The sequence below is a fragment of the Trachemys scripta genome, chromosome 1 (assembly GCF_013100865.1).
Source record: "Trachemys scripta elegans isolate TJP31775 chromosome 1, CAS_Tse_1.0, whole genome shotgun sequence".
Classification (NCBI taxonomy): domain Eukaryota; kingdom Metazoa; phylum Chordata; order Testudines; family Emydidae; genus Trachemys; species Trachemys scripta.
Window position 1 is genome coordinate 285,089,507 of NC_048298.1, and position 23,657 is coordinate 285,113,163.

The following is a 23,657-nucleotide window of genomic DNA, read 5'->3' on the forward strand; positions in this document are numbered from 1 at the left end:
TTTATTTAACTAACTCCATGCCAACACAAGTCATTCATAAACCAGTTCTGTTTCTGTATAAAGCACTGATTCCAGTTTTTCAGGGTAGTCTTAGAGGCTGCACAATGGCTTTCATTAACACTTGTTTAATTGAACAGTTGTCCTTTAAAGTTCCAAATAAGTTTTCACCACAGTTAATTCTGTACATCAAACAAAATCCTGCTCTCTTAATTAGTTAGTAGAAGTTGAACAAACTCCACTCTCCTCTCTCCCCACTGTTATCTGTGAACATACTGCCTTAACATTATGCCCTGAAAATAGCTGGTGTCACAACAGACCTAAAACTGCTCCAACGCCTTGGTCTTTCACAGCAGGCAGTGTGTGCCCTCAAATGCAAAACAAGCTCTCTACAGTTGTTAATATGAATTTAGCTTCTCAGTTCACTAATATGTTAAAATATAAAGCATATTGGAGTACTTCAGTCTGAAGCTAATCAGCATTGAATGAAAGATAAACAAAGGTACAAAAGAATAAGTCAGTAATATAAAACTAGTTTCTTTGAATAAACTTGGCCTATTAAGACTAATGTGGGCAACTAACCTTAGAGAACAATGTTGACAGAGAGCTTTTTAATGGCCTGTGCAACCGGTGTGGTTAATGGAATGTTTGTTGCATTAATTAAGAGCACTAGAAAAACTTCTGAAGTTGGGCTTGCATGCTGTGATCGCTATAGGACTACAGTATATATGTTGATTTTACATTTTAATTAGTATTTAAAGTGTGTGTTTTTTTTCTGACTGCACTGCAACCAATAAAGTGTCATTAGTATACAGTGGAACAAACCTGGATCTTGCACCACTGATCCTAAGATGATTAAAAGTGAATTTGTTGAAATATATGAGGTTTGATGGCTTTATTGAGGAAACTGGAGTAAAGCTGAAAGCACGGCTGCAAAGCAAAGAACCCCATCTTTGTTTAGATACCTTCTAATGTTTATTGCTAACCTCTAACCTGCATGTAAAAAGAAACTCAGTTTTTGTGGAAATGACACCTTTAACCTTTCCCTTTGCTAGCACGGCAGTTCTACTCTGTTTTCCACTCTCTTTGGCCTAACCTTTGCTTGTAATGCATTTGAGCATGTAGAAATTAAGGGGGTTTTGCTCTTAACTTTGGTAGTTCAAAAATGGGGCACAGATGAAGTTGCTGCTTGGCTGGATCTGCTCAGTTTGGGAGAGTACAAAGAAATCTTCATCAGCCATGACATCCGAGGCTCTGAGCTTTTACACCTGGAAAGGCGAGATCTTAAGGTATTTCCTTTGTGCTACTTTTCTGCTCTTCAGAATTTTCTTTGACAAAAACAAAACAAAACCTTTCTCCTGTCCTTGCTTCTGTTATGTGCTTGTAGCTTGGCTTATACTGTGCAAATATGCAGTAAATTACTACACGCTGTCCTGTGTCCTGAATTTCTTATATGTTGACCTGTATTTTTAAGCCAAGGATATTAGCAATATTGGAGATTTTCTCATGCTTCATATAGAATGATAGTATGTTTCATCAGGCTCAGTGAAAGCACTCCCATTGTCTTATCTACATCAATATATTACATTGTTAACTTTAAAAACCCCTCGGTTTTAACTAGATTTATTAAAGAGGATCAGTGTGGAAAGTGAATTATCCATAATAAATTTATTAGGCTAGTGATAATTATTTTAAATGTATCTAGTGCTAGGTCAGTAGGTAAAGTTCATTTAAAATTATGAATACATTACTTCAGTAGTCAGTGTGTGGAAGATGAACAGTTTGATGATAGTCTTCTGCATTGGCCATTTGCAGGCTTATGAATTTGTCTGTCAGGTGTCCAAATATATCCTTCAGAACAGCTTTTTGTTTTGTTTTTGGTCAGTTTTTAATTTTGTGAAAAAAATCAAGGTTTCTATCTTTCTGAGATCACTTATTTAAAAAATTAAAAATCATTCCTCCCTGTTCAGTTCAAATAAATAAAAACCATGTTTTGGAAGAAGAAATGTTAGTGTGCTGAAAAATATTAGCCTGGCAAATGATAGTTACATTGCACTTTGAAATGGTGTTATCTGAGATTGCTGGTCTTTTTCAGGATCTACTTAAGTGCATCCATTATATGTAATAGATACAGTATCTTTGGGGATTCATTAAATTACTTTTTCCTGGAAGAGAAATAATGACCTTTTGATAATGTGTTTGAGAAATCTGCATGCAAAAATGTGCAACTTCTCATTCTCCATAAAACAAGAGGTTTCAATTTATACAGTATCTTAACATACTAAACTAAAACACAAGTCATTGTGCCCAGCCACATCTGAATACTGCTGCATGTCTAGGCTGTTTACATGTGGACATCTGTAAGGATGCACCATTAAATTGTTTAAAAAATTGCTCCCATAGCCTGCAATACTTCCTGATAAGAGAGTGCTGACATTGTATGTCTGCCGTGGGAGGAATGCTGTTGGCAAAGGTAGTTGTGTTCTTGTAATGTACTTAGTCTTGTATGATACATGTCACTGGTCCTTCTGTTTTATCCTGCATCAGTGAGACCCCTGAGTCTCTTTGTCACTGCATTAAACGCTTCCATTGAGGCCTCACAAAGCCCAAACCTGCAAGAACCAAGAAACAGAAAATTATCCAAATAATACGTCTCAGACAACATTCCAGTCTCTGGTGTAATTGCCCATTGTCCAGCTATACTGAAAGAAGGAAACTTTATATGGATTTAATGAAGCCGCAGCTTTATTATTAGATGTCTGGGACTATCTGGCAGATAAAAGTATATTGTGCAGGCAACTCCATGTCATTCAAATAACTACCTGGGGCTTCTATCAACCCCCCTTCATTTTTTATCCAGGTCCCCCAGCCAACCCCTGGCTTAGACCTTAGCATCCACCTCCCCCACTAGAACCTCCTTTTTAAGTCCTTTACCAGCCCATTTATCTGGTCACTGGATGCCTTCTCTATGGAGTACCTGCACTGGACATCCACCCCACACTTACAGAATAAGTTGCGACATATAGCCTAACTCTCTTTCCTCCTCACCGTAATAGGTCCTCCCTGACACCCGCTGTGGGGAAGGCGAAAAAACCCCACTCCACCGAAGCCAATTTGGTGTGAGGGAAAACATTCCTTCCCAGCCCCCCTAAAAAGGAGTAACTAGTGCAATGCCCACAGCAAGTCTAACCCAACCTGATGTTTGCACCTCGAGGGGAGGGAAGAAGGGTGGGTGCTGCCTTGCCTGCTGCATGGAGAAAGGGCTTCTAATGTCTGAATCTGCCCCTTTTAAAGCCTTCTGTTCTTAGGTACCCAGGGGATAAATCAGCATGGGCAAGCTGACCCCCATCCACCCTTTTTACATCGGCTTCTGACCTCCTTCCTTTCCCCCTACCTGTAAAGCACTGCTACCTTCCTCTGGCAAGCCTGGACAATGTCTTCTCCCCACCCCCCCTTTCAGGTGCAGTGCACTCATTCTGAACAGGGACTAGACGATTCAAAAGCTAGACAAGAAACTCGGCACCCCGGGGCAGTGGCTTTCTCAAAATGATAAAAACCCTTGAAAGGAAAAACCCAAGAGATCGAAATTGTTGGAGTGGACCGGTAGTAAACAGCGTTACAGCAGGCAAGGAAAGTCCCTCTGGCCTTGTGCAAGGATCATTTTGATTGTGTGTTCAAACTGAAACTTAACCAAGTAGCTTTCTGCAATGTGACCATTAACTGACTCTCCTTTAAGCTAGGGCAAATGATGAATCAAACTGATTTTTAATTGCCAGTAGTGCAGGGAAACCACTGTCCATGAACTACAAAGAGGCTAGGTCGTGTGCAGTAACCACAGTGTCATGTCGGGAGTGTTTCATATTTTTGCCAGAATAGCTGTGGAACTTCCAGCAAAAGTGCTCATTAAATCCCAGCAGACCCTTTGGCCAAATGTTTGTGTTTTTTGTGTTATAGCAGCATATCTGAACAGTTGAGTGGAGCATGAATTCAGTTCCCTTTGTCTGCTCTACAAGCAGACTCCCTCAGCATGTCCCCAAGTGAGTCCCAAATAATCTGTGCAGCTACATGTACACTGAGAGGAACAATAAACTCCTGGCATCCCAGGGAAGCCCAAACAGTCTGGCCTGTCATTGCCTTGACCTGTAATTTGAAGGAGGAGGGGGCAGGGAGGAGGGCTGGGTTGGATTACTGAATTGTTATAAGATTACATCTGGCTTTTATTATAACTCCTCCACTTCACCTTTCTCATAACTTTTAGAAATATCTCCTTGTCAGTTGAAGTTTTGATTGTAGAGGTTCTTGTTGGTTTTTGTTTGTTTTTCTTTCAATGCTTATGCAAAATCCAGTCACCCATTTTATGAGGATTTTATTTATGAGGATAGAAAGTAATATATGCTGGTTTCATCTCTACTCTCCAGCTTCTCTGTGTCACTCGGGAACCATAAACCTGTTTTTTGCTGGTCAGACAAGCTCAAAGCAGCCAGAGAATAGCAGTGATTCTGACCCTTTAATTTTATATTGTTAATGCATTTAAGATGCTTATTTGCACATGCATTATTCAAAAATAGGAAAATTGTAGCTGAGTTCTTCTCCCTGAGAATTAACCTCTCTACTAATTTACAGAAAGAAATATTAACAGTTATTAGCATTTTAAAACTGCTCCTGTGCATGAGAGCTGGTTGCTAATATTCCTAGCTGCAAGAGTGTCTACTGGGCTACAGTGGTACTGTAGTTCTAATGTCTCCATAGAAAGATTTCAGCACAGAAGTGTGTCCTATATTTGAAGATGCAGGATCTGGATGGTTGTATAGTGAGAGTCAAACTGAAATTTATGGTGAGGGTTGTGTATTGTTTTCATCTTTAGTTTTCATTAACTGAGTAATAGGAATTAAGTGTTGTTGTAACTGTGTTGGTCCCAGGATATTGGAGAGAGACAGTGGGTGAGATAATATCATTTATCAGACCAACATCCATTGGTGAGAAAGACGAGCTTTCGACCTTACACAGAGCCATTCTTCAGGTCTGAGAAACGTACTCAGTGTCACAGCTAAATACAAGATGGAACAGATTGTTTAGCCTAATTAGTTAACACATATTTCAATGGACCATTCAAGATGAAGTGGCCCTTTAACACACTCCATTAATGGGGGAAGGAAAAAGAGGGTGGGGGAAAGGCAGCTTGAGGGGAGGTGTTAGTGGGTTATAGATGTGTTGTAATAAGCTATAAAGCTGGTATCTCTATTCAGTCCGTGATTTGTAGTGTCTAGCAAAGTTATGAATTTAAGCTCCCAATTCATAACTTTGCTAGAGTTATGGTGCGAATTTTTCACACCCATGAGCAATGTAGAATCATAGAATCATAGAATATCAGAGTTGGAAGGGACCTCAAGAGGTCATCTAGTCCAACCCCCTGCTCAAAGCAGGACCAATTCCCAGCTAAATCATCCCAGCCAGGGCTTTGTCAAGCCGGGCCTTAAAAACCTCCAAGGAAGGAGACTCTACCACCTCCCTAGGTAACGCATTCCAGTGTTTCACCACCCTCCTAGTGAAATAGTTTTTCCTGATATCCAACCTGGACCTCCCCCACTGCAACTTGAGACCATTGCTCCTTGTTCTGTCATCTGCCACCACTGAGAACAGCCGAGCTCCATCCTCTTTGGAACCCCCCTTCAGGTAGTTGAAGGCTGCTATCAAATCCCCCCTCATTCTTCTCTTCTGGAGACTAAACAATCCCAGTTCTCTCAGCCTCTCCTCATAAGTCATGTGCTCCAGACCCCTAATCATTTTTGTTGCCCTCCGCTGGACTCTTTCCAATTTTTCCACATCCTTCTTGTAGTGTGGGACCAAAACTGGACACAGTATTCCAGATGAGGCCTCACCAATGTCGAATAAAGGGGAACGATCACGTTCCTCGATCTGCTGGCAATGCCCCTACTTATACAGCCCAAAATGCCGTTAGCCTTCTTGGCAACAAGAGCACACTGTTGACTCATATCCAGCTTCTCGTCCACTGTGACCCCTAGGTCCTTTTCAGCAGAACTGCTACCTAGCCATTCGGTCCCTAGTCTGTAGCAGTGCATGGGATTCTTCCGTCCTAAGTGCAAGACTCTGCACTTGTCCTTGTTGAACCTCATCAGGTTTTTTTCTGCCCAATCCTCTAATTTGTCTAGGTCCCTCTGTATCCGATCCCTACCCTCTAGTGTATCTACCACGCCTCCTAGTTTAGTGTCATCTGCAAACTTGCTGAGAGTGCAGTCCACACCATCCTCCAGATCATTAATAAAGATATTAAACAAAACCGGCCCCAGGACCGACCCTTGGGGCACTCCACTTGAAACCGGCTGCCAACTAGACATGGAGCCATTGATCACTACCCGTTGAGCCCGACGATCTAGCCAGCTTTCTATCCACCTTACAGTCCATTCATCCAGCCCATACTTCTTTAACTTGGTGGCAAGAATACTGTGGGAGACCGTATCAAAAGCTTTGCTAAAGTCAAGAAATAACACATCCACTGCTTTCCCCTCATCCACAGAGCCAGTTATCTCATCATAGAAGGCAATTAGGTTAGTCAGGCACGACTTCCCCTTCGTGAATCCATGCTGACTGTTCCTGATCACTTTCCTCTCCTCTAAATGTTTCATAATTGATTCCTTGAGGACCTGCTCCATGATTTTTCCAGGGACTGAGGTGAGGCTGACTGGCCTGTAGTTCCCCGGATCCTCCTTCTTCCCTTTTTTAAAGATGGGCACTACATTAGCCTTTTTCCAGTCATCTGGGACCTCCCCCGATCGCCATGAGTTTTCAAAAATAATGGCTAATGGCTCTGCAATCTCACCCGCCAACTCTTTTAGCACCCTCGGATGCAGCGCATCTGGCCCCATGGACTTGTGCACGTCCAGTTTTTCTAAATAGTCCCGAACCACTTCTTTCTCCACAGAGGGTTGGTCACCTTCTCCCCATGCTGTACTGCCCAGTGCAGCAATCTGGGAGCTGACCTTGTGCGTGAAGACAGAGGCAAAAAAATCATTGAGTACATTAGCTTTTTCCACATCCTCTGTCACTAGGTTGCCTCCCTCATTCAGTAAGGGGCCCACACTTTCCTTGATTTTCTTCTTGTTGCTAACATACCTGAAGAAACCCTTCTTGTTACTCTTAACATCTCTTGCTAACTGCAACTCCAAGTGTGATTTGGCCTTCCTGATTTCACTCCTGCACGCCTGAGCAATATTTTTATACTCCTCCCTGGTCATTTGTCCAATCTTCCACTTCTTATAAGCCTCTTTTTTGCATTTAAGATCAGCAAGGATTTCACTGTTTAGCCAAGCTGGTCGCCTGCCATATTTACTATTCTTTCTACACATCGGGATGGTTTGTTCCTGCAACCTCAATAAGGATTCTTTAAAATACAGCCAGCTCTCCTGGACCCCTTTGCCCTTCATGTTGTTTTCCCAGGGGATCCTGCCCATCTGTTCCCTGAGGGAGTCAAAGTCTGCTTTTCTGAAGTCCAGGGTCCGTATTCTGCTGCTCTCCTTTCTTCCTTGTGTCAGGATCCTGAACTCGACCATCTCATGGTCACTGCCTCCCAGGTTCCCATCCACTTTTGCTTCCCCTACTAGTTCTTCCCTGTTTGTGAGCAGCAGGTCAAGAAAAGCTTTGCCCCTAGTTGGTTCCTCCAGCACTTGCACCAGGAAATTGTCCCCTACACTTTCCAAAAATTTCCTGGATTGCCTGTGCACCGCTGTATTGCTCTCCCAGCAGATATCAGGGTGATTAAAGTCTCCCATGAGAACCAGGGCCTGTGATCTAGCAATTTCTGCTAGTTGCCAGAAGAAAGCCTCGTCCACCTCATCCCCCTGGTCTGGTGGTCTATAGCAGACTCCAACCACGACATCACCCTTGTTGCTCCCACTTCTCAACTTTATCCAGAGACTCTCAGGTTTTTCTGCAGTATCATACCGGAGCTCTGAGCAGTCATACTCCTCTCTTACATACAACGCAACTCCCCCACCTTTTCTGCCCTGCCTGTCCTTCCTGAACAGTTTATATCCATCCATGACAGTACTCCAGTCATGTGAGTTATCCCACCAAGTCTCTGTTATTCCAATCACATCATAGTTCCTTGACTGTGCCAGGACTTCCAGTTCTCCCTGCTTGTTTCCCAGGCTTCTTGCATTTGTGTATAGGCACTTAAGATAACTCAATGATCGTCCCTCTTTCTCAGCATGAGACAGGAGTCCTCCCCTCTTGCGCTCTCCTGCTTGTGCTTCCTCCCAGGATCCCATTTCCCCACTTACCTCAGGGCTTTGGTCTCCTTCCCCCGGTGAACCTAGTTTAAAGCCCTCCTCACTAGGTTAGCCAGCCTGCTGGCGAAGATGCTCTTCCCTCTCTTCGTTAGGTGGAGCCCATCTCTGCCTAGCACTCCTTCTTCTTGGAACACCATCCCATGGTCGAAGAATCCAAAGCCTTCTCTCCGACACCACCTGCGTAGCCATTCGTTGACTTCCACGATTCGACGGTCTCTACCCCGGCCTTTTCCTTGCACAGGGAGGATGGACGAGAACACCACTTGCGCCTCAAACTCCTTTATCCTTCTTCCCAGAGCCACGTAGTCTGCAGTGATCCGCTCAAGGTCATTCTTGGCAGTATCATTGGTGCCCACGTGGAGAAGCAGGAAGGGTTAGCGATCCGAGGGCTTGATGAGTCTCGGCAGTCTCTCCGTCACATCGTGTATCCTAGCTCCTGGCAAGCAGCAGACCTCTCGGTTTTCCCGGTCAGGGCGGCAGATAGATGACTCAGTCCCCCTGAGGAGGGAGTCCCCGACCACCACCACCCTCCTCCTCCTCTTGGGAGTGGTGGTCGTGGAACCCCCATCCCTAGGACAGTGCATCTTTTGCCTTCCAATCGGTGGAGTCTCCTTCTGCTCCCTTCCCTCAGATGGGCCATCTAGTCCACTCTCCGCATTAGCACCTGTAGAGAGAACATGGAAACGATTCCTCACCTGTATCTCCATTGCTGGTGCATGGACGCTCCTCTTTCTTCTTCTGGAGGTCACATGCTGCCAAACCTCCTCACAATCCTTCTGTCCCTGCTCCGCCTGCTCTGAATCTTCAGAACATTGTGGCCGTAGAAGCATCTCCTGACGTCTGTCCAGGAAATCTTCATTTTCCCTTATGCAACGCAGAGTCGATACTTGTTTCTCCAGCCCTCGAACCTTCTCCTCCAGTATGGAGACCAGCTTGCACTTTGTACAGACAAAGTCGCTTCTGTCCTGCGGAAGAAAGACAAACATGGCACAACCTGTGCAGGTTACAACAGCTGATCGCTCACCTTCCATATCACCGTCCTCTTAGGAGCTTCCTCAACTGTTGCAGGAATTACTCGGAGAAACCTGCAGATGAAAGCCTCAGTGCGCTCTCCCTAGGCGAACTCCCGCTGTTAGCCTCTGCTGTTCGCCGCTCAGCTGGTTCACTGCTGACTGCCCTTATATACCAGTCAGGCCCACTCAAGGCCCAGCTGGAACAAAGCACTCCCAATTCACACTTTTCAAACAAACAAGCAAGCAATCAAGCACACGGTCAAACTGACCAACTGTCCCAGCAGCAGACACTCAGATACTCACCAACACAGCCCCCCTAATGCAGCACTTAGCGTACCTCCTCTCGGACAGCTCCCAGGCAAACTCCCGCTGTTAGCCTCTGCTGTTCGCCGTATGTCATTATACAAACCTAATTTCCTACAGTACACCAGGCCTAAGTACATTTCCTAGACCTGAAGAAGAGCTCCGCAGCCTGCTCTACATTAGAAAATTAAATCCAGACCCTGGGGTAGTTAAGCCAACCTGACCCCCAATCAACATAGCTACTGCTTCCTGGGCAGCTGGATTACCTGCGCTGAAAGGAGAACCCTTCCTGTCGGCATAGGTAGTGTCTACACTGAACAGAAGTTGGTTTAATAAAAGCTGTTGCCTCACCCATCTTGTGTCTCTAATGGGAATTACAATTTTCAAAAAAAGCTCTTTTTAGAGAATTTTTTAAAAATCCTTTTAGTTTTGTTAGATTTTGGACTCACTGGATGTTTGTTAAATTAGTAATAAAGCTAGAAGAAATCTCTGATCTTAAAGATGTTAACACAGAATTCTATATGTATTATTTGTTTGGAAATATTAGAATGGAACCCTTTTTGCCAAAGATTGAGTGGTAAACCTTTTTTGGGCGGGGAGTAGGGGGTGAAAGGCAGCCTACCCTCTCTAGCCTTATCTCCAGAGTATAGTACAGATGAAGATTCCCTGACAGCTGACAACAATTTAAGAAGAAAATTGCTGTAAGAACTTTCATCAGGTTCTTCTCCAGTTATTTTTCAAGGACCTCTTGAGTACTTATGCCACTGAGTGCTAGAAACTGTGAGGTAGGCTGGCAATGTAGCCTAACAGTGTGACATGGAAATGGGGGGAGGGGTGCACTTTGTGAATGATTTGCAGTGTGTTGCTGTTCCAAATCCCTCCCTTTGTGTAGGGCAAAAGTCAGAATAAAAGAATCCCTGCAAACTTTTTGGCATCTAGATGGCATCTAAAGTCGCTATATGTGTTGTCTTCTCAACAGAATGATTTGGGGAGATCTCCACAAGTGAAAATTCAGAGCATTTTTTACCTTTTTTTGGATTTTTTCTTGAGGACGGCAAACTTTAACTGAGGGGCCAGGAGAATTTGTAATGAGAGTCTGAGGCCTAGGGTTGGGGAAAGAGCTGTTGATATGCTGGAAGTGTCATAATATGATCCTGTCCCCTTTTCAATCCCTGAAGTCTAACAAAATCCTGCTACAATTCTCAACTACCAAAAAATCCTACAAATGAAAAGCCTGGCAAAGCCTCATCAAATTCATGCCCAAGTTTGGTGGTGATGGTGAAAGATGTATCTTCTATTTTCATTCGATTTTGAAGTGACTGTAATTTAGATGGAAACAGTAGATCCTCTGACAAATTGTTGCAAAGAGGTTTCTGAGTAGTTGCTTTGAACTTTTATTTTCTTCATTAGAAAATTAACTTAAAGGCAAATAAGAAAATTTTCTACAACTTTGAATCTATAACCGTATGCCCGTTTGTTCTCAGGAAAAAAGTTGCAGTCATTGTTATGTGTGTTTAATAATTGTTGCATACATTAACTATTTTTCTTTCTTAGATGTTTTTGTTGAATACTTAGGAAAGAGTGAGATTGACAGCAGAGGATAGAACAAAGTGCAGTACAGAGAGATGTGCTACAAGTTTCTTCACATTAGTCTGTCAATCCAACTAAATATGCAAAACCCTTGCAGTTTTAGTCTGGGGTCCATTCTGAGCAGGACCTTCTAATTATGCTGAATCATCATATATGATGGTCTTGAGCTATACTGTAGATAATTGTCCATTAGGAGCCAAGACCAATTTCTTTCAGTTTCCTACCTAACCTGAATTTGAACTCAAATCTTCAAAGGTGAAGAAAGGCCAATGTGTTCAGTTTGTACCCACTTAAATTTTATATAGCAAAAGGGATTTCTTTCAATTTTATACCACACTCTCCTTGTCTCAGGCTGGTGGTAAATGGAAATTAAATTGCATAATAACTTAAGTATCAATGCTTATTTCCAGAGTTTTTGGTGTCTTCAGAACACATATATATGAACTCTTTGTGGAAAGTGTGCATACCATGATATATATATTGTTACCACAGTTTTTACAGTACATTAAAATAAGAATTATTATTTTATGCTGCCATTTCCCTCTTTATTATCCTTGATGTGGAAAATATATCCTCTTAAAGTGGAAGATTTTATATTTCAGAAATATTTCATATGTTCATAATTTTTCAAATTACTTTAATAATATTTAAACCTTGCACTTAGCTGGCATCATTAATCCAAGAATTCCAAAGTGTTTAACAAAGGTGGGTTTTGTATATGGGGAAACTGAGACTCAGAAAGTTTAGGTAAACTGCTTGAAGTTACATAGTCAGTAGCAAAGTCAGGAATCCCATTCTGCTGCTCTGACCACTAGACCAACACAAATTAAACAAGGTTCGATTCCTTTTTTATTTCAACTACACACTGTTTAAAAAAAAATAATTCCATAAACAACCCAGAGAGGTTGGGTTAAATAAAAGTATGATGGCTATTGCAAAAAATGTAGACAAATTGTTGAAATAAAGTGAATGAAAATGAATAAGCTGAAACAAATAATTAATTCTTGCACAATGCCCTTAAAATTCTGCAAATTTACTGCCAAAGGGAATGAGTTCCAAAGGTGTGGGTGGTTGGGGGGAGGCAGCCTCTTCGTAAGAGGTCCTTGCTACTGCCAGTCCTGAAGAGTTGGGTCCCAGAAAACACTATCGAGAACATTTCAGCTGATCTTAACTGCCACATTGATGTACATAGAGAAAGTTATACTATACATTCAGATTTGTTTGTTGTGTACTTTCCCATTTTCCTTATGGATGTCATTGTCATGTTTGTCAGAAACTTTCCTCTAATTACCAAGCATATCCATGTTAAGATACTTACCTTTCTGGACTGAGAAATTCACTCTAACCTTAGCTATTGTTCTCTGAAGGAAAGTTGTCCTACATACCTGTAGACCTACATCTACTTTCCCAGGGGGATGTGCGTATTTGCTGATTAAGATAGGCATGTTAGGGCCACAGATAAAATAAAAATTGATGGATGGAAGCTATGATCTATTACATCCTTTGAAGCCAACAACTGCGATGTTAGAGAGGAGAGGGAGATTGAGCAATTTCTGGAAATTTAAAAAAACCTAATGGCTGTGCAAAGAAGTCAGGAGAACACAAAAGTAAGGGTTTGTGTGAGATACAGCAGTTATTGCAGGTAAGTAATTTTCTCTGTGCTGAATAGAAAGAGGTTCCTGATAAGTTGTCTGTAATTTATATTTTTTGCTACGTTAGATAACACTTTGCTATTTCCACATTTAGAAATGTGTTTGCTGTTGTAGATCACTTAAAATGAACTGTAAAGGATTCTGTAACTGCTGCATGGCTGAATTGTACTGGGCTTTTTCTCTTTTGTAAATAAAACCCTCCTCTCCTTTTCTTTTGTAGGACCTGGGGATAACGAAAGTGGGTCATATGAAGCGAATTCTCCAGGGAATTAAAGAGCTTGGCAAGAACGCTCCCTTGTCTGAAGTGTAACAATACTGGTGCTATCCTTGTAAGGAGGGAGAATTGCTAGTTAGCAAAGTGGAGGCACTTTGCTGTCTTTGTAGTTTACTATATGGTTGAATAAGCACTGGTGTACTATGCAGGTTAATATATATGCATTTTTGTGTGGTGAAGAGCTTGACCTGAGAATCTGAACGGTTTTGTGCCAAAAAAAAAAAAAAAAAAGTTATGTGTTCTGTGAAGACCTTTTCTTAGTGTGCAAACTTGGCAAGCTCAAGTAAGCACATTTTGGTAAAGAGGTTGGTATATACCCTGTTTCCCCGAAAATAAGACATCCTCCGAAAATAAGGCCTACTTACAGTTTTGCCTCTCGTTGTAATATAAGGCATCCCCCCGATAATAAGACCTCCCCGATAATAAGGCATCCACCGATAATAAGGCATTTTTCATTTCTGAAAAATAAGACATCCCCTGAAAATAAGACCTAGCGCATCTTTGGGAGCAAAAATTAATATAAGACACTGTCTTATTTTCGGGGAAACAGGGTAGTAAACTGCACTGCCTGGAAAATGTAATTAAGTTATGATTGCTTTCCTTACATATGGCCCAGTACAGCTCTCTTACAATGCAGCAACATATCACTGTAGAGCCTGAGTTTGCCTGATTAACTTTCTGAGGCACAGCTTCCCTAAAACATTTTGTACAGAAGACTGAGAAATGGAACGTTCCTGGTTTTGCTTGCAAGACTGACATTGCCTCAGGTACTTAGCACTCACTGGCCAAGGAGTATGGTTACAGACACCACGAATGCAAACTATAATGCATGGTGTACGTGTCTGAATCGTCTGTCTTTCTGTTGCATGACATATCTGATACTTTAAACACTTGAACAATTTTTATATCAGTTTTAATAAGATTTAATTTATTACTACTTGTGTGTCTTTTATTTGGTTACAGGCACTTTTCTATTCTTCAGTGTTGTATTTTACCTGAACATGTTATGTGGCAAAGGACTTGTGGATGTGAACACTTAGCATCTGTGCCATATTTAGCAAATGATGTGCATTATATATAATTAACACATTCTATAGTTAGGTTTTAAAATTACCCATGTAGAGTAGGTATATCAGGTAATTAATTCCTGTGTTTTGGAGAGACAGGTACTTCACAAAATTATCAGTCAGCTTCCTAAATGGAAAATTATGAGAGAGTTTTCTTATGGCGCATTTTAATGTAGCTAGTCAGTTACCTTGAATATCTGTACTATATTTTATTTATTATGCAAAAAGAGGATTAAAAAGGTTAGTGAAACATTTTTAAAAAGCTAGAAATAATTTAATGTTATTTACTATGTGTATAAAATGTTTTAATGTTATAGCTGATTTGATTTTGTGAGGTAAACTTCCCCAGTCTCATACAAGAACTTAGCCATGTGCACCATTTTAATATTGTTTTTTAAAGGTTCATTAAATACCAAAACAATGTACACATCTACTCTACATATCTATATTCAATCTGTTTCTTATCAGTACTACTGCACTGGTAAATCATACATATGTAGTAACTATGGTAACCCTTTCCCAAGAATTGTACACTACGCATGCTTAGGTAAATCACATGCAAAACAATAATACAGAGTGTAAACAGGTTCACTTAGAATTACTCTGATGCTAAACATTTCATTAGAACAGGGTTTATGCAATTCAGTTGGGGTGCATCTAAAAAAGACGTCATTTTATAATTAATTGAGTTCCCAGATCATTTTTCACCAAGTATTTATCTAATGGGAAAAGAATTTAAATATCTCTGGAGATAAAAACTACAGTAACACTACTTAAATAATTAGGATATCTTGATGATTCACAACTTGGGTATAGTTACACAGTAAGGACTTCTCTATACTGAAAACTTACATCAGCATAACTACATCTCTCAGGAATGTAAAAAATCCACAACCCTGAGAGACTTAGCTATGCCGACTTAACCCCTAGTGTAGACAGTGCTAGGCTGACGGAAGAATTCTTCTGTCAACCTAGCTATCGCCTCTCAGGGAGGTGGATTAACTATAGCAACAGGAGAACCACTCCTGTCACTGTACGGAGTGTCTACACTGAAGTGCTACAAGAGCACCTGGAGCCTTTTAAGTGTAGACATACCCTAACTGAGCTTGTATAAAATGGATACCTCCTTGCTGTTTGCAAGAATGCAGCATGCCAGAAAAAGAGGCATGGCTTTTACTAATATATATATATATATATATATTTGAGCAGACTTTCATTTGGTTTAAAAAAGTTTGTTTCCCACATTTTTAAAGGGAACAGTGTCAAGTATTAGGTTTAACTTTGGCCTATCTTTCTCATTTGGTAGGGGTTATCCCCTGGAAGGCAAATGTCTTATTTAAATTTTTTTCTAACATCCTTCATCACTCTGTTGCCAGGAAATTTTAATAAAAAATAAATAGCTCAAGTCTGTCTGTCTCAAGCGCTATGTGCTCTTCTGCTGTAGAGTAAATAGAAGGACACAGTTCCGAGAACTATGCTGACATAACTGATTTTGCGGGTAAATAAACAAAAGAAAGAAGCTGTGTTCCATTAGGTTTTCAGCAAAAACCAAAACAAAACAAAAACAGTTTGCCAAGTGCATTATTTTCAAGCTGTTGTACTAAAAGGGTATGCAAACAATAGAGAGTTTTAAAAATGTACTTGACACTGACTCCTTTAATTATGTTCAGATGACATCTGTTATGACTCCATAAACTATCTTTCCTTTCTCTCCCCATTTCTCTGTAAGCTACAGTGTGTACATCTTAATGTGCAGCAGCATTCTAATTTGTGGATGTTCTGATAGAATATATAATTAATCTTGCTGATAAACTCAAGATTATAATTCATTAGAGTATTTTCTTTGCTTTCCTGGTCATAGGATGAATTCTCTCTAACATGCTCACTGTCTCACTAAACAATGCATAGAATTGGGCATATGCAGCAGGATTTCTTAAGACTATACAGAAATTGAGAGAGAACTAAAGAGACTGCCTCTGAAAAGGGTGAACTCCTTTTGGACAGGAAAATGTATTATTAATAATTCCTCTTTGTTATAACACTCCTAAAATTACCTCAGGATCGGACAACTTTTCAGCTGTTGTCTTTCTATCAATAGTCTAGATTTTTTAAATGACTGCCAAAGAATTTAACTTCAGTTATGTAAGTGGAGGTTTTTTAATGTACAAGTAGACTAAGTATTTCAGACTTTATTTATACTGTATTTGACAGAGGCCCAGGAGAGCAAATTTTATAGGAAACTATGACTCAAAAATGTATTGCATATCAGTTCCAAATGCACTGATGAGTAGAACAAAAAGAACTAAGGAATCCTTTTACTGAAGGCATAAAGTCTATAATGTTGTTTAACTATGTGGATTTTCTGCAGAAAGTACTTTTTAAACACAGTGTTACTAACTTATGATTTGATAGCAACTTTTGAAATATTTAGTGTTTTTTGTTAAAGCCCCAGCTCCTGGAGTCCTTTTTTTTTTTAAAAAAAAGTGAGTTTCAAGTCCTCATGGCTATAGAGAAAAGGTTGAAAACGTACTCGAAGGGCTCAGAAAGCAGAAGGCAAATGAAGAGATTCCCCAAACTATTATTTTTTAAAATCTCTCTCTTTTTTTTTTTTACCAATATGATTTGTTGTGTGTGGGGGTGGGTGGGTGGGGTCTGACTCATGACAGTTGAAACCTTGCGGCAGGTAATATACTATAACCAAAAACAAACAAACAAAAAAACCACCTCACTGGAGGGAAAAAAACATGATTTAATACACTTAATATAACTCTTCTGCTCCTGTATGTAGACAACTCACCTCTGCCCCATTGCAAATATGTGCAAGGCAAAACAGAGGGGCAGTTGTTATTAAAAAGGAAGTGATGATATTTGTTCAGATGACCTGGCTATACTACTTAGAAGGAGGAAAGGGAGACATGCATGTTAAAATGGTAGATTGTCACGGGCAGATATATTATCTTAAAATCAGAGTTTGTTTTTTGTATAATGTTTTCTACTTTCTTGCATTCAACTATTGTAGCAAACACTTTTTCAGATGGTACATGTGCTGCCTTTATAATATAAAATGCCTTCTTTAAAAAAGTCTGTTCAAACCACAAATGCAAATGGTATTAGTTTTTATGGTATTGGAAGGGGGGAAATATGTACAAAAATGTGAAAAAATGTTATATTTTTTCTTTTCACTATATTTTTTGTGCATTTTGCCCTTTCTACTTTTTTCCTATTACCCCCCCCCCCACTCCCCCGCCCAGCCACCCCCAGTACACTTCTGTTTAAAAGGAAAAGATTTTACACTTGAGGGGGAAGAGAAAATCAGTAATAAAAACCCCCCAGCTGAACAGTATCTGTTTCAACATAATAGTTCTGTCTCAGCCTCTTCTACTCTGGGGAAAGAGTAACATTATAGCTAATGTGCACTAAAACATATCATTTTAATGCAAGCAAGAATTATTATTTTCCAATATAATGCCATAATCCATTTTTGGGATTTCTCTGCGTTCTGTGATATTTTGTCTATACAAATATGTAATCTGCCAGTTTATTATTTTTAACTGGATTAAATAATGCCAATTCACCTTATGAAAACTGCACAATACCCACATGAGATGTACTTTTTTTCACAAGGTATCCTGGTAAAGATTGTCTGTGTTCTGTCATTGTATCATAGCCCTGCCTGCTGGCAGGTTGACAGAAAACCTGTTTCACACTAAATGGTAAATTAATATATAAACCAAGACATAACAGAAAGTACAGTAGTGTTACTTTAAAAATGTATTTAAGAAAATATATTGTACATAGATAATGCCAATTGGACATGAAAGACAAAAAGGACAGAGAATCTATTTTGCTTGATTCCTAATGTTTATGATTGCACTATTAACGTTTACCACTGTTTATTCATAGCTATATCTGTACCTCTAAGTATTAGATTCCTTCATTTGTTTGACAGTTCTGGTAACTAGTAATTAGTGGTGTAAAAATTGTTGATATTTGTAAAAGTTTCAGTTATGTGAGATATATATATATATATTGTTGAGGATTAAATGAGTTGGAGTAATATATTTATCTTACAACCAGGGAATTAGCTGATGATTCATGGGTGAGTAATTCAAAGCCACAGAGAGTTGTATGGAGTTTTTCTCCTTTCTCCCAAGTAGGATAAATATCTCACTATTGCATTATACTGTGTTACATTTATACAACAAGATCCTCCTTTTGCTGATTCTCTAGTAACAGGTTATAAATTTTGAGGTATGATTTTTATATCAAAATGCTGCTCGTTTAAGCTGCAAAGATTTTAATGTTTTCAGGAATTGTAAATGACTGTATTGTTGGCTTCAGTAAAATAATTAGCTGGATTTTTTTGGTGACTTGAGATAATTGAGGAGTTTGGATAGGAATTAAAATTTGGCTGGTATACTTTTATAGACAAAAATCTGATACTGCTATCAGCAGTGTTGATTATATTATAAAGTATCACTTAATAATCATCAATAGAAGGTCTTCACTAGTTGTATAAATCTGTGTATTTATCTATATATGGGATATAGTGTGGAATTTGATATTTTATACAAAAATGCATTTTCTAGTTCTTTTCTACTGCTGTTGTGTTATGTTTAATAGCTCTGTTAATGGTTTGCTTATGTACTTGAAATGCTCATTTCTGCCATACAGAAGCCCAGTTTATTTCTCAGAAATTATATTGAATTTGGAAAGCATCCAATCTTTACTCTCACAAAAGATTTTCTAGAATTCCCAAGGTCCATCCCAGCAACCCACTGAAATCAGTGGTAAAACTCTCATTAACTTCAGTAGGAATAAGAAGAGACCCCTGTTTTTCTTCTGAATTATTGAATGAAAGGCTGTAACAATAGGCAAACTTAAGTACAAATTCATTTGTTTCAAAAATGAAGGTGATAAAGGACAAAACAGCCAAAAAATGAGAAGTAAAACAATCAGAAATGTAGGATTTTAATATTTCCAGCACTTACAGGCAGGTTTCACCAAGTCTTAAACTTTCACGTGTATTGCTATGCTAAATTTTATAACAAAAGACACATTTCATCCATTCACAGCCCAGAAAAATAAAACATTATCACCCTCATCAATGACATTCAAATACTTAACGTCCCTGGCTGAATTGGCAAAAATGCTGAGTTTTGTGCACTTGAGTGAGCATGCAGTTGTGCTTTAACATTTCCAGCAGGTGGCAGTTAAACACAACAGGCTAGATTTTCAAAAGACCTGAGCTCCCACTTAGGCTATGTCTACACTACCACAGTAAGTCAACTTACGCTACGCAACTCCAGCTACGTGGATGTACCTTAGGTCGAGTTATCACAGAGTCTACACCGAGGGGGGTCGATGGGAGAAACTCTCCTGTTGACTTACCTTACTCTTCTTGTTGGGGGTAGAGTACAGGGGTCGACTGGAGAGTGATCTGCTGTTGATTTGGCGGGTCTTGACTAGATCCACTAAATTGACCAGCAGTGGATCAGAGCGTCAATCCCAGAACGTCGATCCCGGCTGTAGTGTTGATCCCGGCTTAGTAACCTAAATGAAGCAGATGGTGTTTGCTTGTCAGCTTCCGTTGAGCTATCCAGCTATCTTAGAGATGAAATCCTGGCCCCACTGAAGTTCTTGTGACCAGGATTCCATCCTAAGTGTCTAAATAGAAGTTGAGCACTTTTTAAAAAATCTGGCCACTTATTTAGGTGCCTAAAAAGAAGCTGTTTGGTGAAAATCTGGCCCCAAAACTACTGCATGTCCAAATGAGAGCAGGGGCCTGGGAAGCTAAGTAATCGCACAAGTGTACTTTCATTAAAATAAGTGTTACCTGTATGTGACAGCAGCGGAGTTAATGAAACGTGCTGTGTATTATATGGTTGTACACAAATCATATTCCCCGAGTATATTTTTGATTTGGAATTAGTTTGCCATTAACTTTTTATAAATCTAAAAATAACACATAACCCAAAGTGACAAATATAGCTTTTTTTAAAATAATAAAAATCTGTATAAAACAATATACAGTAGAATAATGTAAATCTGATCCAAAATTGGACCTGATCTTGTAACCCTAATTGATGTGAGCAATCCTTACACAAGTAGTCCTGTGGGTTTCTATGAGACTGTTCACGTAAGTATTACACATCTGAGTAAGGGCTGCAGGAGTTGGTTCATACTTATAATAATATAGGGAACCAAATTCTGCCCTTAGTTATACTTGCACGGACCCAACTGGGGATAGTATTTGACCTGCTGCTCTTTAGACATGTCTGTTCCACCAGCAACGAACATTTATCCAGATAGCAGCATATTTTTTAGAAAGAAACCCCTCTGATCACTTACAGTGGTTTTTAAAGTACTAAAAACAATGAGGCACGTTTTTACATTTCTAATAGCTGAAGTATGTAAGGGTTAGTCTATTAGTTCTTTTTGTGGAACAAATATTTCAGAAGTTAAAAACAAACTAATATCTGTAAGAAATTGGAATGGGCACACTCAGGGTCAAAAATATTCTTTAAAATAAAATTAAAACAATATTTTACAAAACCTAAGATCAGTAGAAATGTTTCCATGATTTTTTTTTCAATTCTGGTGGAAACAAATCCTTATTCAAAAGTAGTGTTTGCAACCCAAACATTGCAGCATTGGGCTAGAGCATGAGAACAGAAAAATGAACCTGACATGAAATAGACTAAAAGCAAAAGTGAAACTGATGAGTCTGTTTTCATTGTGGAAGCTGAGAGAAATGCAAAAATAAATAATGAATCTGACTAATAAGGAATAAATTAGAATGCTAAAATCCTTGTTATCATAATCTAAGGGCTGGTCCACACTAACCCCCCACTTCGAACTAAGATACGCAACTTCAGCTACGTTATTCATGTAGCTGAAGTCGAACTATCTTAGTTCGAACTTACCGCGGGTCCAGACGCAGCAGGCAGACTCCCCCGTCGACTCCGCGTACTCCTCTTGCCGAGCAGGAGTACCGGCGTCGACGACGAGCACTTCCGGGATCGATTGCTTACCGCCGGACCCGGAGGTAAATATAGACCTACCCTAAGGGAAAATTCTTTTTAGTATAATTATTCTACAGCATCCTTTTAATAGCAATTCAGAAGGAACAAATTATTAACATTTTAAGGTAATTAATGTTTTCCTCTCAACATCTGTGGAAGTAGGGTTTGCTTGGGACTAATTTTCGTTTTGGTTACAGAGGCAACTGTGAATGAGGGGTTTGGGAAAACTCTTGGAAGCTGTTTACTGTACCATGGTTCAGATGAAGGCATAAATTAAAGAGGATGTGCATGTTGGTGATCGGGCCTGGGGGTGATCAGTAGGCGATTGTGAGAATATATGCTTTTCTTTGGACATTTTGAAAAACGTGATATTTAGCATGTGTGAGGATGTGTTCAGGTATGCAGATGCACACACAAAACACTTATTTCCAGTTACCCTAGACTCACAGAATTTCGTGTCTCTACATTTGTGTGTGCAGTGGGCTTTACCTTCTGGTTATCCAGCTATCTTAGGGTTTTGTACTGGCACACAGCAGAAATAATGTTCACGGCAGAGGATTATAGTCACAATAAATGGGATTTGCTGTTATGAAAACCTTAGCTTCATTTGAGCCTAGGAGGCACTGAGTAACTTTTGAGAGGTGAGGAATGCCCACTCTTGGCAACTCTTAGGATTGGACCTTGAAACACCAGAAACCTCAGCTTAATGCCTCTGTCTGATCTAGAACCAGAAGACTCATGTCTTATTCCATAATGGCAGCCCACGAATCAGTTAAATAAGGTGTGCTTTTATGTAACATTTTGCTGACATTTATTTAAAACTAATAGAACTAGATGGCACAGTCCTAGCACAGGCAAACCTCCTGTTGAAACCAAAGTTAGTTCTGCTAGTACAGGAAGTGTAGGACTAGGCCCCAAAACAGCAGAGGGAGGTTTAGCTAAATTATGTCCTATAGCGCTCACTGTTAAAATCCCAGGCATCTTAATGTGCATTCTCCTCAGGAAAATAACTTGTTCATAAAATACTGTCCTTCTCCTGAAGAGTTGAAAATACAGCTTGTTAACATTCTTAACTGCTATATTCAGGGCCGTCCTAGAATTTATGGGTCCCTATGCAGTATTATAAAACTGGTTCCCCTATCCCCAACTGCAGCCCAGGCTCACATGTGTATTTTAGATAAGGGTGGCCTTTTGAAGGATTTATTTAAAAAAACTATATGTCTGAAGATCCAAATATTTAAGGCTAAAGATGAATACTCAGTTTGTGCATCTAAAAACCTATGCAAGGATTTTTTAGAGATGTGATTTTATAATCTTCAGCAACACACTAAAGGAATATTTTTAAAGCAAATTTTAAATTAAGGTCCTGTAGACTAACATGTTCTGAGTAAATATTACAGTAATGCACTTTTTTTTTGTCAGTAAATTCAAAAACTGGGAGTTGGCCAATGACTGTTAAATGGCTTCATTACCACTTGAATGGCTCTTTAACAGTTTCAATGTTGTGCTAATAGGTCTGGCAGTCTGGAAGGCTTTTTCAGTTTCAAGTACTAGATCCCCTTTGGAGGAAGACTCACCAGGCTGCAGCAGCCAGCTGTGGTGGGAGCCTGCAGGAGGGGTCAGATTAGAACAGGGATAGGAAGCTGTTAGAGGGTGGACATTAAGACCCAGGGGTGCCCAAATTTTCAAGTACCCTACGCAGCCTTGTATGCCCAAGGATGGCCCTGGCTGTATTCACATACAACCATGCAGTATAGTAAAGTTCACTAAGGACCAGATGATCTCTCAAATCACCGAGAGCACAAACGCTTCAACTAACTTTCATAACACGGCATGAAGAGAAGATACCTTTTTTTTAATGCTAGGCCATAAATGACAGGTTTCAGAGTAGCAGCCGTGTTAGTCTGTATCCGCAAAAAGAAGAACAGGAGTACTTGTGGCACCTTAGAGACTAACAAATTTGTTAGTCTCTAAGGTGCCACAAGTACTCCTGTTCTTCTTTTTGTAGGCCATAAATGTTTATCACAATTATAGTCCCATTAAAGACATCTAATGTAGTAGAAATAATTTTGTTTCTGCATTTCATGTTTGTTTTTTAATCAGATTTCTTTCTCTTGTTCCCAGCTATATGTACAGTGGCTATCAAAAAAAGTGATTGCCAGACAAAAATTGAGGATTAAATCATTAAAATTATAGTAATCATGTTAATTTAAATCAGATTGACTGCATTTTAACACCATTGCTGTATTCCTTTCCCCCCCACTGCTGCTATTTAGTATCTATTCATTGAAGTTGTTTGCACAGCTGGCATAGATTCTTTTATTATTCATACTGCAAACACAATAATAAAAACAACCACTACCACCACCCACCAAACAAATGTGAAAGTAGCACCCAATCCTGCAACCGTCCTTAAAACTGGCAGTCCAA

The 23,657-nt window shown here is 39.7% G+C and overlaps 1 protein-coding gene and 1 pseudogene across 1 annotated transcript in view; one reads left to right on the forward strand and one right to left on the reverse strand.

The window, feature by feature from the left end:
* DGKH (diacylglycerol kinase eta) overlaps nt 1-13,445 on the forward strand; it is a 254,466-nt gene extending 241,021 nt beyond the window's left edge. The window contains exons 29-30 of the mRNA XM_034758420.1: nt 1,156-1,286; nt 13,082-13,445. Coding sequence (XP_034614311.1) covers nt 1,156-1,286; nt 13,082-13,171 — 221 coding nt within the window. The 3' untranslated portion in view covers nt 13,172-13,445. The remainder of the gene's footprint in view (nt 1-1,155; nt 1,287-13,081) is intronic.
* LOC117870933 overlaps nt 1-23,657 on the reverse strand; it is a 55,504-nt pseudogene that overhangs the window by 9,414 nt on the left and 22,433 nt on the right.